A 15886-nucleotide genomic window follows, 5' to 3' on the forward strand; every position below is an offset into this window, starting at 1 on the left:
TTACTCCATATAGACCTATGATGGTGTCGGAACTAACTGATAGTACGGCTGCAAGGTGGAAGCATGATCTGGTCAATGCAACATTCCTCCCAATCGATGCATGCGTGATCCTAAATATACCCCTCCCTACCAGGCAAAGTTCGGATTACTGGGCATGGTCACATGACAAGAAGGGAGAGTTTACTGTCAGGTCGTGTTATCGTATGCTTATCTCGACGAAGTTAAGAAGGGAAGCATGGTTGGAGGGGTGCGGAGGCCCTGCTGATAGCACCAGAGAGAGAAAATGCTGGGACAATCTCTGGCATATCCAAGTGCCATCAAAGATCAAGGTTTTTCTGTGGAGACTAGCTTGTTCGTCTCTTCCCACAGCGGATGTGCGACACCACCGACATATGGCCTCGTCACCTTCTTGTGCAATATGTGGCGCTGTAGACTCGTGGTTCCACTCACTGATTACATGTACTATGGCACGGTGCGTATGGGCGCTGCACGATCAACAGCTGGTTGAACACATGCTAGTTACTGCGGAACCGTCTGCTCGCTCGTGGTTGTTCAGTATGTTTGCTTCGGTTACACAGGACGAAATGACTCGCATAACTGTTACCTTGTGGGCGATCTGGTATGCACGAAGGAAGCTAATTCATGAGGGAGAGCACCAGAGTCCAACAACAACCTACTCTTTCGTCCACAGATTCATCGATGAGCTGCGGGAGACCAGACCCATCCGGCCATTATCGCATGCAAGAACGACCCAGGCAACAGCTACAAGATGGAGACCTCCACCAATGGGATATGCTAAGGTAGACGTTGATGGGGCGGTCTGCAAAGCTCCTCCTATTGATGCGGTTAGTGCAGTTTGCCGGGATGAACATGGGATGTACTTGGGTGCTTCTGCTATGGTTTTTCATGGGCTGACTGATCCTCATATTCTTGAAACTTTGGCATGCCGTGAAGCACAAGCTTTAGCCAGGGACCTTCTCCTTCAGAACATCGTCGTTGCATCAGACTGTCTCACAGTTGTAATGGAGATCAATTCAGGCACACAAGGAATCACGGGCCCAATTGTGGAGGAAATCAAGGATGGAAATTTAGATTTTCAGCATATATCTTTCGCTCACGAAGGGAGAGCCTCGAATAGTGAAGCTCATCTTCTTGCTAAGCATGCTTTGCATTTAGGGGAAGGACGCCATTTGTGGCTCCTACAACCTTTTAGTGTTAATGTAATTCCTGTACTTCGTATCATTGATCAATAAAGCAAAGCATTTACCCCAAAAAAACTTGGATTCTGGGAATCATTATATGGACACGTTCGATTATACCGCAGAAATACAAGAGATTACATGCTGTACGGGTAGCAATAGGAGTATGCACCTCCCGGCCAGGAGTAGTATCCGGGATACCACTGCTGCGGGCACGAAGCCTCGCCGGTCTCCGATGCCGCTGCCGGCTTCTTCTCGGAACCGACCGCCTCCACCGTGAGGAGTTCCGCGCTCCCCACCTTCTTCCGCAGGCAAGCCGTCAGGTTGGCGGCGTCCACCCCGTCGCCGACCACCGCCAGGCAGTCCCTGTCGTCCCCTTGTATCTCCACACGCTCCACTCCTACACCATCAAGTTTCAGTTAGTTCGAAGCCTGATCCTATAGTACCAAGGATATCAGCCCGGCACAACTCACCGTGTACCGAGGCAACCAGCCCCATTGCCTTGGACCGGCACTTGTCGCACGTCATGTGCACCCTGATCACCATCTTTTGCTGAAAGTGTGGTCAGTAACATTCAGGAGAGCAGAGCAACGTGTTTCAGCAACAGAAATTCAGAGAAGTGTGGTCACCTTCATGTTGCTCCTCTGCTTCTACAGATGATACCGACAGAGTGATGCCAGTGTGAGCTCGCAGAGAGAACTCAGGCGAGAACTGCAGAACAGGAGGCTGCGGCGTACTGTAGCTAGTGTAGGCAAGTCTGACAGCTACAAGATGGGCACCGTAAGAATGGTGGGTAATGACTGAATTCAGAGCCTCCCATGATTCCTCTACTTATACAGTGCAAGCACGGTCCGCGTAGCCAGCCGGGGAATGTACTAGTACTTCACATGCTATACCTTCAGAGTTCAGACTCCAGAGTCAGGACGGCTTAATCTAGTCCCAACCACACAAGCGCGTAGATCAAGACTTGACCCCGCGAGGCTGCCTTGGTTGCTGCGCCTTCGGAAACCGCGTTTGGAGAGACGTTGATACTTTGGCGTCTGTTATTTAACCCTTTGGCACCATGTTACTGCCTGAGTGCTGCATCTTCGTCTTCCTGTGGACATGTTTGTCTGTTTCTCCTTTTCTGAAGGTTAGTTGCCTGGCTGACTTGTACTGTCCTGAGAGTTTTGCTTTGTTTGTGCAAACACCATGCCAGATGTGAAAAGTACATAAATTCGAAAGAAAGACTAGATACTACTAGTACTTCCTCCATCTGAAATTATTTGGTGTACAAGGTTATAATGATTATGAAACTAGAGACAGGTATGTAAAGTACATGGGTTTGGGCAGACATTTCTGAAATTGAACTTGTCAAGATGCGCTTTTACTTCTGCGGTAAATGTAAACTCGAACAACACTAATTATGTATAAGACCATCCATAATGAAAAGTAACATAGAATAGTAATATGCATATGTTACTAGTCTAAGTTACTATCATCATAGTGGTTAGCAACATAAAAATGTGAACATAAAGATTTTTATTTATTAACATATAGACTCATTTTGTTTTGCTATATGTGATGTTACTCATAATAGAAGTAACTAGTTATGTTACTTAATTTTCTCTCTTTCCTTATTAATTAGTTGTCACATCTATATTATTACCTATGTTACTTTTATTATGGTTAGTCCAAGCACGAGGCTTCCAAGACTTATTATGTATTCTGCTCTCCAGCCAAAATGGGTGAATTAAGAGATAAACTAACGCAACTATATATGCAGCTGATGCAAACTATTACCGTCCCTACACGGTAATTCCGGGAAATTGTGGGCAGCACTAAACTCTTGCTTAGTGCTCTAATCACTTTCTTTTTACCTTAGGTTGTTGCTTCAGAAATCGCACGGTATGAACATAGCAACCACGGTGTAAACCCGCTCCTTCAGAAAGCTCTTTACACCTTTGAGCTCCATATGACGTACTGAATTGTACGTCATTTAGTACCTCAAATTAGTGCTCTACTAACCACTTTCCATTATTATTAAGTTAAATAACTTGACTCGGAGCTGTTGATTGCCTTATGATCTCTCGATAGATATGATGGTGATTTGGCCGCCACTGATGTTTGAAAAGGCGCATGTCTCGGGAGTAGAATATGTATATGTTACCTGCGTTGAAGCATTTCAGGGTTCAACGTTGGTTGGTGACTAGACTACTCGGCTACCAGATAATAGTAGAATGATCACGAAATGGGATGGGAGTGCACTTTTGTATATCTCTTACGCGTACAGTTGCAGACTCTGGGTGCTCAAGGTTATAACTGTAACATAACATAAGGGTTCCTAGTACTAAGAACTGATGTTTGGAATAAGTTGCTTAAATTGAATTTCTACGAGAAAATTATAAGTGTGTATGCATACAAGAATACTGTCCACGTTTTCATATACTCCCTCCGTTCCTAAATATAAGTATTTTCAGAAATTACATTAGAAACTACATACAAAATAAAATAAGTGAATCTACACTCTAAAAATATGTGCACGTACATTCGTTTGAAGTTCGTAATGAATCCTGTAAAAAGATTTATATTTAGGAACGAATGGAGTATACTCCTATAAAAAAACAATCTTTGATACACACAGTCCCAGTGTCGTGCTCCCTAAGGTTATCCCCGTAGTATGTTACCATTGTTAAACATATAGGTTGTAACCGTTTAGGAGATCATATGGAGATCATCTTGTTCGCTTAAGATTAGGCGCAACTTATCTCTAAAATTTGTTGTACCTAGCTAGCTTTATCTCATTGTCTTTCTTTCCAAGATGTATCTCTTCAAACCGTCATGTATGCGATTTTGGGATCTTGCACCCCTCTATGTAACACGTAACACACGTAACACGTTTCCCACATCGGATAAGACGTTTCCGCTCTCGCACAACCATCTCATTTTATATTTACAGTTGAGAATTGTGGAGACCGAGACAATCTGAGATCAATAATCTTGCACTTGTAATTTTTCACCTGAATCTTGCACTTGTAACTCTTGTATCGTTTTTTGGACTTTTGGCCACCAGTTCAGGTGCTCGTTTATACCCCACCAAAGAAAACAACGCCACTTTCAAGACTGAAGAACATTCTCCAGCACAGAATCAACTTCTTAAATCACCGCAGAATTTTGTGGTTATCATGTGTTTCTTTTCCTTGCGTGTCCAACTTCCGTTGGGCCCTGGTAGAATGGTACTTCCTCCGTCTCAAAATAAGTGTCTCAACTTTATACTGGCTCTAGTACAAAGTTGTACTAAGCTTGAGACACTTATTTTGGGACGGAGGGAGTATAAGTTTATGTTCTGCCTTTCCCCCCTCTTTATGTAGTGAATTAACAATGCTAATGGTGTTCGTTTTTTCAGCAAAGCAACGCTTAGTTCCTTTATGAAATTATCCTTATTGAGATGATTTGACCGTGCAGATAACCACAACTGTCCGTGCTATTTTTATTCAGGAGACTCGGGGAGGTGGCGGGAGGCTGGGAGAGATGAATCGCACATGGACGATGGAACTTGGGGAAGACACATTTGCTGAAGAAAAAATAGGAGCTTGCGTCTCCTTTTGTCCTCTTGTCTTTATGGGCTCATGTTGGTACCGTTCTATACTATGTTCATCGTAGTAGGCTGTAAAGCAAACGTAACGTGTCCCTAGTTTATTTTATGTTAAAACTTTATGTGTTTATTATTACTATCCAATGGTTTCTTTGTTGAAATCAAGGAGGATCCCTCGAAACAGACTTTCGTCCCGTTTTATGAATAAAGCAACAACAGAACAAAGTACACCACCAAACAATATAAGATGATGAGAAAGCCCTCATACATTGTCGATACTAAGATAACCCGATCACGCAGAACGCACGCGACTACGATACCAACAGGGAACATAGGAAGAAGAGTACACAGCCATACTAAGCCCTATAGCACCTAAGTACCGCAACAACGCCCTCAGGAGGGAGAATGGCGCCAAGTGTCACCGCTGTGAGTCTAGAATAGACAAGGATTTTCACCTGGAACCCTAACACCGCAAGGAGCACCACAATGACGTCTTCAGGAAGAAAGCACCGCCCGCGAGCGTCACCGTCGTCTGCGCCAAAGCGCAGAGCTTTCGCTCGGCAGCTCCTCTGTGCCACCACGAGGTCACCAGGACAAGCATGTGTTGGAAATATGCCCTAGAGGCAATAATAAAGTGGCTGATTATTATTACATTTCCTTCTTCGTGATAATCATTTATTGTCCATGCTAGAACTGTATTGATTGGAAACTCAAATACATGTGTAGATACATACACAACACACTATCCCTGGTGAGCCTCTAATGGACTAGCTCGTTGACCAAAGATGGTCAAGGTTTCCTGGCCATAGACGTGAGTTGTCATTTGATAACGGGATCACATCATTAGGAGAATGATGTAATGGAGAAGACTCAAACTATGAACGTAGCATATGATCGTGTCAGATTATTGCTATTGTTTTCTGCATGTCAAGTGTCTCTTCCTATGACCATGAGATCATGCGACTCACTCACACCGGAGGAGTACTTTATGTGTATCAAATGTCGCAACATAACTGGATGACTACAAAGGTGCTCCACAGGTACCTTCGAGGGTGTGTGTTGAGTTGGCATGGATCAAGACTGGGATTTGTTACTCCGTTTGACGAAGAGGTATCTCAGGGCCCACTCGGTAATACAACATCACAATGAGCTTGCAAGCAATGTAACTAAAGAGTTAGCCATGGGATCCTGTATTACGTAACGAGTAAAGAGACTTGCCGATAGCGAGATTGAACTAGGTATGAAGATACCGACGATCGAATATCGGACAAGTAACATACCGATGGACAAAGGGAACTGTATACATGACTGGTTGAATCCTTGACATCATGGTTCAACCAATAAAGATCTTCGTAGAATATGTAGGAGCCAATATGGGCATACATGTCCCGCTATTGGTTATTGACCGGACAATGTCTCGTCATGACTGCATAGTTCTCGAACCCGCAGGGTCTGCAAACTTAAGGTTCGGGGACGATTTGGTATTAATGAGTTATGTGTGATGGTGACCAAAAGTTTTTTGGAGTCCTGGATGAGATGCCAGACGTCACGAGGAGCTCCGGAATGGTTTGGAGGTAAAGATGGATATATAGGAAGTTGGTATTCGAGGTTCAAAAAAGTTCCGGAACATGTCGGTTCTTTGACGGGAGTGCCGAAGGTGTTCTGGGGTTCCACCGGGAGGGTCCACCTGTCCTGGTAGACCCCATGGGCTGTGAGAGGGGGCACACTAGCCCCTGGTAGGCTGGCTTCCCCTCCCACCATGGCCCATGCGACGGGAGGTGGAGGGCTAAGCCCACAAGGGGTCGGCCACCCTTGCCTTTGGTGGCAAGGCACCCCTAGGGTCGACGCCCCACCCCTTGGCCGCCGCCCCCTCAAAGGGGGGAACCCTATGTTGGGGAACGTCGCATGGGAAACAAAAATTTTCCTACGCGCACGAAGACCTATCATGGTGATGTCCATCTACGAGAGGGGATGAGTGATCTACGTACCCTTGTAGACCGTACAGCAGAAGCGTTAGTGAACGCAGTTGATGTAGTGGAACGTCCTCACGTCCCTCGATCCGCCCCGCGAACAATCCCGCGATCAGTCCTACGATCTAGTGTAGAACGGACGGCACCTCCGCGTTTAGCACACATACAGCTCGACGATGATCTCGGCCTTCTTGATCCAACAAGAGAGACGGAGAGGTAGAAGAGTTCTCCGGCAGCGTGACGGCGCTCCGGAGGTTTGTGATGACCTTGTCTCAGCAGGGCTCCGCCCGAGCTCCGCAGAAACGCGATCTAGAGGAAAAACCGTGGAGGTATGTGGTCGGGCTGCCGTGGAAAAGTCGTCTCAAATCAGCCCTAAAACCTCCGTATATATAGGTGGGAGGGAGGGGACCTTGCCTTGGGGCTCAAGGAGCCCCAAGGGGGTCGGCCGAGCCAAGGGGGGAAGGCTCCCCCCCCCCCAAACCGAGTTGGACTTGGTTTGGTGGGTGGGAGTCCTTCCTTCCCTTCCCACCTCCTTTTTTTCTTTCTCTTTGATTTTTCTTTCTTAGGCGCATAGGGCCCCTTTGGGCTGTCCCACCAGCCCACTAAGGGCTAGTGCGCCACCCTCATGGCCTATGGGCTTCCCCGGGGTGGGTTGCCCCCCCGGTGAACTCCCGGAACCCATTCGTCATTCCCAGTACATTCCCGGTAACTCCGAAAACCTTCCGGTAATCAAATGAGGTCATCCTATATATCAATCTTCGTTTCCGGACCATTCCGGAAACCCTCGTGACGTCCGTGATCTCATCCGGGACTCCGAACAATATTCGGTAACCAACCATATAACTCAAATACGCATAAAACAACGTCGAACCTTAAGTGTGCAGACCCTGCGGGTTCGAGAACTATGTAGACATGACCCGAGAGACTCCTCGGTCAATATCCAATAGCGGGACCTGGATGCCCATATTGGATCCTACATATTCTACGAAGATCTTTATCGTTTGAACCTCAGTGCCAAGGATTCATATAATCCCGTATGTCATTCCCTTTGTCCTTCGGTATGTTACTTGCCCGAGATTCGATCGTCAGTATCCGCATACCTATTTCAATCTCGTTTATCGGTAAGTCTTTTTACTCGTTCCGTAATACAAGATCCCGCAACTTACACTAAGTCACATTGCTTGCAAGGCTTGTGTGTGATGTTGTATTACCGAGTGGGCCCCGAGATACCTCTCCGTTACACGGAGTGACAAATCCCAGTCTCGATCCATACTAACTCAACGAACACCTTCGGAGATACCTTTAGAGCATCTTTATAGTCACCCAGTTACGTTGCGATGTTTGATACACACAAAGCATTCCTCCGGTGTCCGTGAGTTATATGATCTCATGGTCATAGGAACAAATACTTGACACGTAGAAAACAGTAGCAACAAAATGACACGATCAACATGCTACGTCTATTAGTTTGGGTCTAGTCCATCACATGATTCTCCTAATGATGTGATCCCGTTATCAAGTGACAACACTTGCCTATGGCTAGGAAACCTTGACCATCTTTGATCAATGAGCTAGTCAATTAGAGGCTTACTAGGGACAGTGTTTTGTCTATGTATCCACACAAGTATTGTGTTTCCAATCAATACAATTATAGCATGGATAATAAACGATTATCATGAACTAAGAAACATAATAATAACTAATTTAGTATTGCCTCTAGGGCATATTTCCAACAGTCTCCCACTTGCACTAGAGTCAATAATCTAGTTCACATCACCATGTGACTCCAACGAATCTAACACCCATATAGTTATGGGGTCTGATCACGTCTTGCTCGTGAGACAGGTTTTAGTCAACGGTTCTGAAACTTTCAGATATGTGCGTTCTTTACAAATCTTTATGTCATCTTATATATGCTCCTACTACGTGCTATTCGGAAATGCTCCAAATATCTACTCTACTATACGAATCCGTTTCACTACTCATAGTTATTCGGATTAGTGTCAAAGCTTGCATCGACGTAACCCTTTACGACGAACTCTTTAACCACCTCCATAATCGAGAAAAAATTCCTTAGTCTATTTAGTTACTAAGGATAACTTTGACCGCTGATCAATGATTCAATCATGGATCACTTTCTGTACCTCTCAACAGACTTTGAGTCAAGGCACACATCAGGTGCGGTACTCAGCATGGCATACTTTAGAGTCTACGGCTAAGGCATAGAAGACGACCTTCGTCTATTCTCTTTATTCTGCCGTGGTCGGGTTTTGAGTCTTACTCAAATTCACACCTTACAACACAGTCAAGAACTCCTTCTTTGCTGATCTATTTCGAATTACTTCGAAAATTTGTCAAGGCATGCATCTTGTTGAAACTTCTATTAAGCGTTTTGAGCTATCTCCATAGATCTTGATGCTCAACGTTCAAGTAGCGCAATCCAGGTACTCTTTTGAAAACTCCTTTCAAACAACTTTGTATGCTTTACAGAAATTCTACATTACTTCTGATCCACAATATGTCAACCACATATACTTATCAGAAATTCTATAGTGATCCCACTCACTTCTTTGGAAATACAAGTTTCTCATAAACCTTGTACAAACCCAAAATCTTTGATCATCTCATCAAAGTATATATATTCCAACTCCGAGATGCTTGCACCAGTCCATTGAAGGATCACTGGAGCTTGCACAATTGCTAGTATCTTTAGGATTGACAAAACCTCCTGGTTGTATCACATACAATGTTTGCTCAAGGAAACCGTCGAGGAAACAATGTTTTGACATCCTACGTGCAATATTTCATAAATAATGCAGCAACTACTAACATAATTCTAACATACCTTTAGCATCGCTACGAGTGAGAAAGTCTCATCATAGTCAACTGTTTGATCTTGTCGAAAACATCTTTGCGACAAGTCGAGCTTTTCTTAATAGTGACTTATCACCATCATCGTCTGTCTTCTTTTAAAGATCCATTTTTACTCAATAGTCCTATGACCATCAAGTAGTTCTTCCAAAGTCTACACTTTGTTTTCATACATGGATCCTCTCTCGGATTTCATGGCTTCCAGCCATTTGTCGGAATCTGGGCCCACCATTGCTTTCTTCATAACTCGTAGGTTCACTGTTGCTCAACAACATGACCTCCAAGACAGGGTTACCGTACCACTCTGTAGTAGTACGCGACCTTGTCAACCTACGAGGCTTGTAGTAACTTGATCCGATGCTTGATGATCACCATCATCAGCTTCCACTTCAATTGGTGTAGGCGCCACACGAACAACTTCCTGCGCCCTGCTACACACTGGTTGAAGTGATGGTTCAATAACCTCATCAAGTTCTACTACCCTCCCACTCAATTCTTTCAAGAGAAACCTTTCCTCGAGAAAGGATCCGTTTCTAGAAACAAACACTTTGCTTTCGGATCTGAGATAGGAGATGTACCCAACTGTTTTGGATATCCTATGAAGATGCATTTGTGCGCTTTGGGTTCGAGCTTATCACACTAAAACTTTTTCACATAAGTGTCAAAACCCCAAACTTTCAAGAAACGACAGTTTAGATTTCTCTAAACCTCAGTCTATATTCTGTCATCTCAACGGAAATACGTGGTGCCCTATTTAAAGTGAATGCGGTTGTCTCTAATGCTTAACCCATAAACGATAGTGGTAATTCGATAAGAGACATCACAGCATGCACCATACCAAATAGTGCATGGCTATGACGTTCAGACACATCATCACACTATGATGTTCCGGGTGGCATGAACTGCGAAACAATTTCCACATTGTCTTAACTGCGTGCCAAAACTCATAACTCAGATATTCATTTCTATGATCATATCGTAGACAGTTTATCCTCTTGTTACGACGAACTTCACTCTGAAACGGAATTGAACTTTTCAATATTTCAGACTTGTGATTCATTAAGTAAATACTCCTGTATCTACTCAAATCGTCAGTGAAGTAAGAACATAATGATATCCACTGCGTGCCTCAGCACCCATTGGACTGCATACATCAAAATGTATCACTTCCAACAAGTTACTATCTTGTTTCATCACAATGAAAACAAGGCCTTGCTCATGTGGTATGATTTGCATGTCACTAGTGATTCAAAAATAAGTGAGTATAAAGATCCATCAGCATGGAGTCTCTTCATGCAATTTATACTAACATGACTCAAGCGGCAGTGCCACAAGTAAGTGGTACTATCATCATTACCTCGTATCTTTTGGCACCAATATCATGAACATGCGTAACACTACGATCGAGATTCAATAAACCATTGAAGGTGATTATTCAAGCAAATAGAGTAACCATCATTCTCTTTAAATGAATAATCGTATTGCAATAAACACGATCCAATCATGTTCATGCTTAACGCAAGCACCAAATAACGATTATTTAGGTTTAACACCAATCCCGATGGTAGAGGGAGCGTGCGACGTTTGATCATATCAACCTTGGAAACACTTCCAACACGTATCGTCACCTCGCCTTCAGCTAGTCTCCATTTATGTCGTAGCTTTCATTTCGTGTTACTAATCACTTAGCAACCGAACCGGTATCCAATACCCTCGTGCTACTAGGAGTACTAGTAAAGTACACATCAACATCATTTATATCAAATATACTTCTTTCGACTTTTGCCAGCCTTCTTATCTACCAAGTATCTAGAGTTGCTCCGCCTCAGTGACTGTTCCCCTCATTACAGAAGCACTTAGTCTCGGGTTTGGGTTTAATCTTGGGTCTCTTCATTAGTGCAGCAATTGTTTTGCCATTTCACGAAGTATCCCTTCTAACCCTTGCCTTTCTTGAAACTTAGTGGTTTTACTAACCATCAACTATTGATGCTCCTTCTTGATTTCTACTTTCGCAGTGTCAAACATCGCGAATCGCTCAAGGATCATTGTATCTATCCTTGATATGTTATAGTTCATCACGAAGCTTTCAGCTTGGTGGCAGTGATTTTGGAGAACTATCACTATCTCATCTGGAAGATTAACTCCCACTTGATTCAAGCGATTGTCGTACTCAGACAATCTGAGCACTCGCTCAACGATTGAGATTTTCTCCTTTACTTTGTGGACAAAGAATCTTGTCGGAGGTCTTGTACCTCTTAACAAGGGCATAAGCATGAAATCATAATTTCATCTCTTTAGAACATCACTTATGTTCTGTGACGTTTTAAAACGTTTTCGGCGCCTTGCTTCTAAGCCATTAAGTATTTTGCACTGAACTATCGTGTAGTCATCAGAAACGTGTATGTCAGATGTTCATAGCATCCACAGACGACGCTCGAGGTGCAGCACACCGAGTGGTGCATAAAAGACATAAGCCTTCTGCGCAGCAACGAGGACAATCCTCGGTTTTACAGACTCAGTCTGCAAAGTTTGCTACTATCAACTTTCAACCAAATTTTCTCTAGGAACATATAAAAACAGTAGAGCTATAGCGGAAGCTACATCGTAATTTGCAAAGTCCATTAAACTATGTTCATGACAATTAGTTCAATTAATCATATTACTTAAGAACTCCCACTCAAAAAGTACATCTCTCTAGTCATTTGAGTGGTACATGATCCAAATCCACTATCTCAAGTCCGATCATCACGTGAGTCGAGAATAGTTTCAGTGGTAAGCATCTCTATGCTAATCATATCAACTATACGATTCATGCTCGACCTTTCGGTCTCATGTGTTCCGAGGCCATGTCTGCACATGCTAGGCTCGTCAAGCTTAACCCGAGTGTTCCGCGTGTGCAACTGTTTTGCACCCGTTGTATGTGAACGTTGAGTCTATCACACCCGATCATCACGTGGTGTCTCGAAACGAAGAACTGTCGCAACGGTGCACAGTCGGGGAGAACACAATTTCTTCTTGAAATTTTAGTGAGAGATCACCTCATAATGCTACCGTCGTTCTACACAAAATAAGGTGCATAAAAGGATTAACATCACATGCAATTCATAAGTGACATGATATGGCCATCATCATGTGCTTCTTGATCTCCATCACCAAAGCACCGGTACGATCTTCTTGTCACCGGCGTCACACCATGATCTCCATCAACGTGTCGCCATCGGGGTTGTCGTGCTACTCATGCTATTACTATTAAAGCTACATCCTAGCAAAATAGTAAACGCATCTGCAAGCACAAACGTTAGTTTAAAGACAACCCTATGGCTCCTGCCGGTTGCCGTACCATCGACGTGCAAGTCGATATTAACTATTACAACATGATCATCTCATACATCCAATATATCACATCACATCGTTGGCCATATCACATCACAAACATACCCTGCAAAAACAAGTTAGACGTCCTCTAATTTTGTTGTTGCATGTTTTACATGGTGACCATGGGTATCTAGTAGGATCACATCTTACTTACGCAAACACCACAACGGAGATATATGAGTTGCTATTTAACCTCATCCGAGGACCTCCTCGGTCAAATCCGATTCAACTAAAGTTGGAGAAACTGACACCCGCCAGTCATCTTTGAGCAACGGAGTTACTCGTAGCGATGAAACCAGTCTCTCGTAAGCGTACGAGTAATGTCGGTCCGAGCCGCTTCGATCCAACAATACCGCGGAATCAAGAAAAGACTAAGGAGGGAAGCAAAACGCACATCACCGCCCATAGAAACTTTTGTGTTCTACTCGAGAAGACATCTACGCATGGGAAACAAAATTTTTCCTACGCGCACGAAGACCTATCATGGTGATGTCCATCTACGAGAGGGGATGAGTGATCTACGTACCCTTGTAGACCGTACAGCAGAAGCGTTAGTGAACGCGGTTGATGTAGTGGAACATCCTCACGTCCCTCGATCCGCCCCGCGAACAATCCCGCGATCAGTCCCACGATATAGTGCCGAACGGACGGCACCTCCGCGTTCAGCACACGTACAGCTCGACGATGATCTCGGCCTTCTTGATCCAGCAAGAGAGACGGAGAGGTAGAAGAGTTCTCCGGCAGCGTGACGGCGCTCGGGAGGTTGGTGATGACCTTGTCTCAGCAGGGCTCCGCCCGAGCTCCGCAGAAACGCGATCTAGAGGAAAAACCGTGGAGGTATGTGGTCGGGCTGCCCTGGAAAAGTCGTCTCAAATCAGCCCTAAAACCTCCGTATATATAGGTGGGAGGGAGGGGACCTTGCCTTGGGGCTCAAGGAGCCCCAAGGGGGTCGGCCGAGCGAAGGGGGGAAGGCTCCCCCCCCCAAACCGAGTTGGACTTGGTTTGGTGGGTGGGAGTCCTTCCTTCCCTTCCCACCTCCTTTTTTTTCTTTCTCTTTGATTTTTCTTTCTTAGGCGCATTGGGCCCCTTTGGGCTGTCCCACCAGCCCACTAAGGGCTAGTGCGCCACCCTCATGGCCTATGGGCTTCCCCGGGGTGGCTTGCCATTCGTCATTCCCGGTACATTCCCGGTAACTCCGAAAACCTTCCGGTAATCAAATGAGGTCATCCTATATATCAATCTTCGTTTCCGGACCATTCCGGAAACCCTCGTGACGTCCGTGATCTCATCCGGGACTCCGAACAATATTCGGTAACCAACCATATAACTCAAATACGCATAAAACAACGTCGAACCTTAAGTGTGCAGACCCTGCGGGTTCGAGAACTATGTAGACATGACCCGAGAGACTCCTCGGTCAATATCAAATAGCGGGACCTGGATGCCCATATTGGATCCTACATATTCTACGAAGATCTTTATCGTTTGAACCTCAGTGCCAAGGATTCATATAATCCCGTATGTCATTCCCTTTGTCCTTCGGTATGTTACTTGCCCGAGATTCGATCGTCAGTATCCGCATACCTATTTCAATCTCGTTTATCGGTAAGTCTTTTTACTCGTTCCGTAATACAAGATCCCGCAACTTACACTAAGTCACATTGCTTGCAAGGCTTGTGTGTGATGTTGTATTACCGAGTGGGCCCCGAGATACCTCTCCGTTACACGGAGTGACAAATCCCAGTCTCGATCACTAACTCAACAAACACCTTCGGAGATACCTGTAGAGCATCTTTATAGTCACCCAGTTACGTTGCGACGTTTGATACACATAAAGCATTCCTCCGGTGTCCGTGAGTTATATGATCTCATGGTCATAGGAACAAATACTTGACGTGCAGAAAACAGTAGCAACAAAATGACACGATCAACATGCTACGTCTATTAGTTTGGGTCTAGTCCATCACATGATTCTCCTAATGATGTGATCCCGTTATCAAGTGACAACACTTGCCTATGGCCAGGAAACCTTGACCATCTTTGATCAACGAGCTAGTCAACTAGAGGCTTACTAGGGACAGTGTTTTGTCTATGTATCCACACAAGTATTGTGTTTCCAATCAATACAATTATAGCATGGATAATAAACGATTATCATGAACTAAGAAACAAAATAATAACTAATTTATTATTGCCTCTAGGGCATATTTCCAACACCCTAGGCCGACCGCCCCCCTCCTCTCTTCCTATATATATGAGAGGGGAGGGAGGGCTGCAGCAACACAAGCCACCACGTAGCCTCTCCCTCTCCCTCTAGATCAGTTTCTCCTCTAGATTTCTCGATAGTGCTAGGCGAAGTCATGTCGGGATAACTACACTACCACCACCATCACGTCGTCGTGCTGCCGAGGAAATCATCTACCACTCTGCCCTTGCTTGCTGGATCAAGGAGGCGGAGAAGTCATCGAGATGTACGTGTGCTAAACGCGTAGGTGTCGTCCGTTCGGCGCTTGATCAGGAGTTCGCAGGACGGATCGTGAAGGCGTTCCACTACATCAAATGCATTCTTTAACACCCTGCTAAGAGGTCTACAAGGGTATGTAGATACAATCTCTCCTCTTGTAGATGTGCATCTCCTAGATTGATCTTGGTGAGCGTAGGAATTTGTTTGTTTCCCATGCAACATTCCCCAACAGCATGACGTGTCCAGATCCCCAAGTTTGTATCGAGGCGTATCCACTACCACCGAGGGCACAACAGAGCCACCCGGCGCTACACCTCTCTCCGTCCACACGACCAAGAGGGAAAGCCACCATTATCGATATGATGCCCATCGGAGAGCCAACCATGCAGACCGCCGTCCAGAGCCACCGCCTGGCTTCCATGTCCGAGAAACC

The 15886-nt window shown here is 44.8% G+C and overlaps 1 protein-coding gene across 2 annotated transcripts; it reads right to left on the reverse strand.

Annotated features, from left to right (window-relative positions):
* Positions 1-1286: 1286 nt before the first annotated feature.
* LOC123430397 (disease resistance protein RGA5-like) lies at positions 1287-2079 on the reverse strand. 2 transcript variants are annotated; one of them, XM_045114267.1, is made up of 3 exons: positions 1829-2079; positions 1673-1745; positions 1287-1599 (listed from the first exon to the last, which is right to left on the reverse strand). In XM_045114267.1, exons 1-3 carry the CDS (start codon positions 1832-1834, stop codon positions 1337-1339), a joined length of 342 nt encoding a protein of 113 aa, XP_044970202.1. In that variant the 5' UTR covers positions 1835-2079; the 3' UTR covers positions 1287-1336. The 2 variants fall into 2 exon arrangements, with proteins under 2 accessions (XP_044970202.1, XP_044970201.1); XM_045114266.1 differs by having other exon boundaries at positions 1673-1751.
* Positions 2080-15886: the final 13807 nt, after the last annotated feature.

Source organism: Hordeum vulgare, chromosome 2H (genome assembly GCF_904849725.1).
Source record: "Hordeum vulgare subsp. vulgare chromosome 2H, MorexV3_pseudomolecules_assembly, whole genome shotgun sequence".
Lineage (NCBI taxonomy): Eukaryota > Viridiplantae > Streptophyta > Magnoliopsida > Poales > Poaceae > Hordeum > Hordeum vulgare.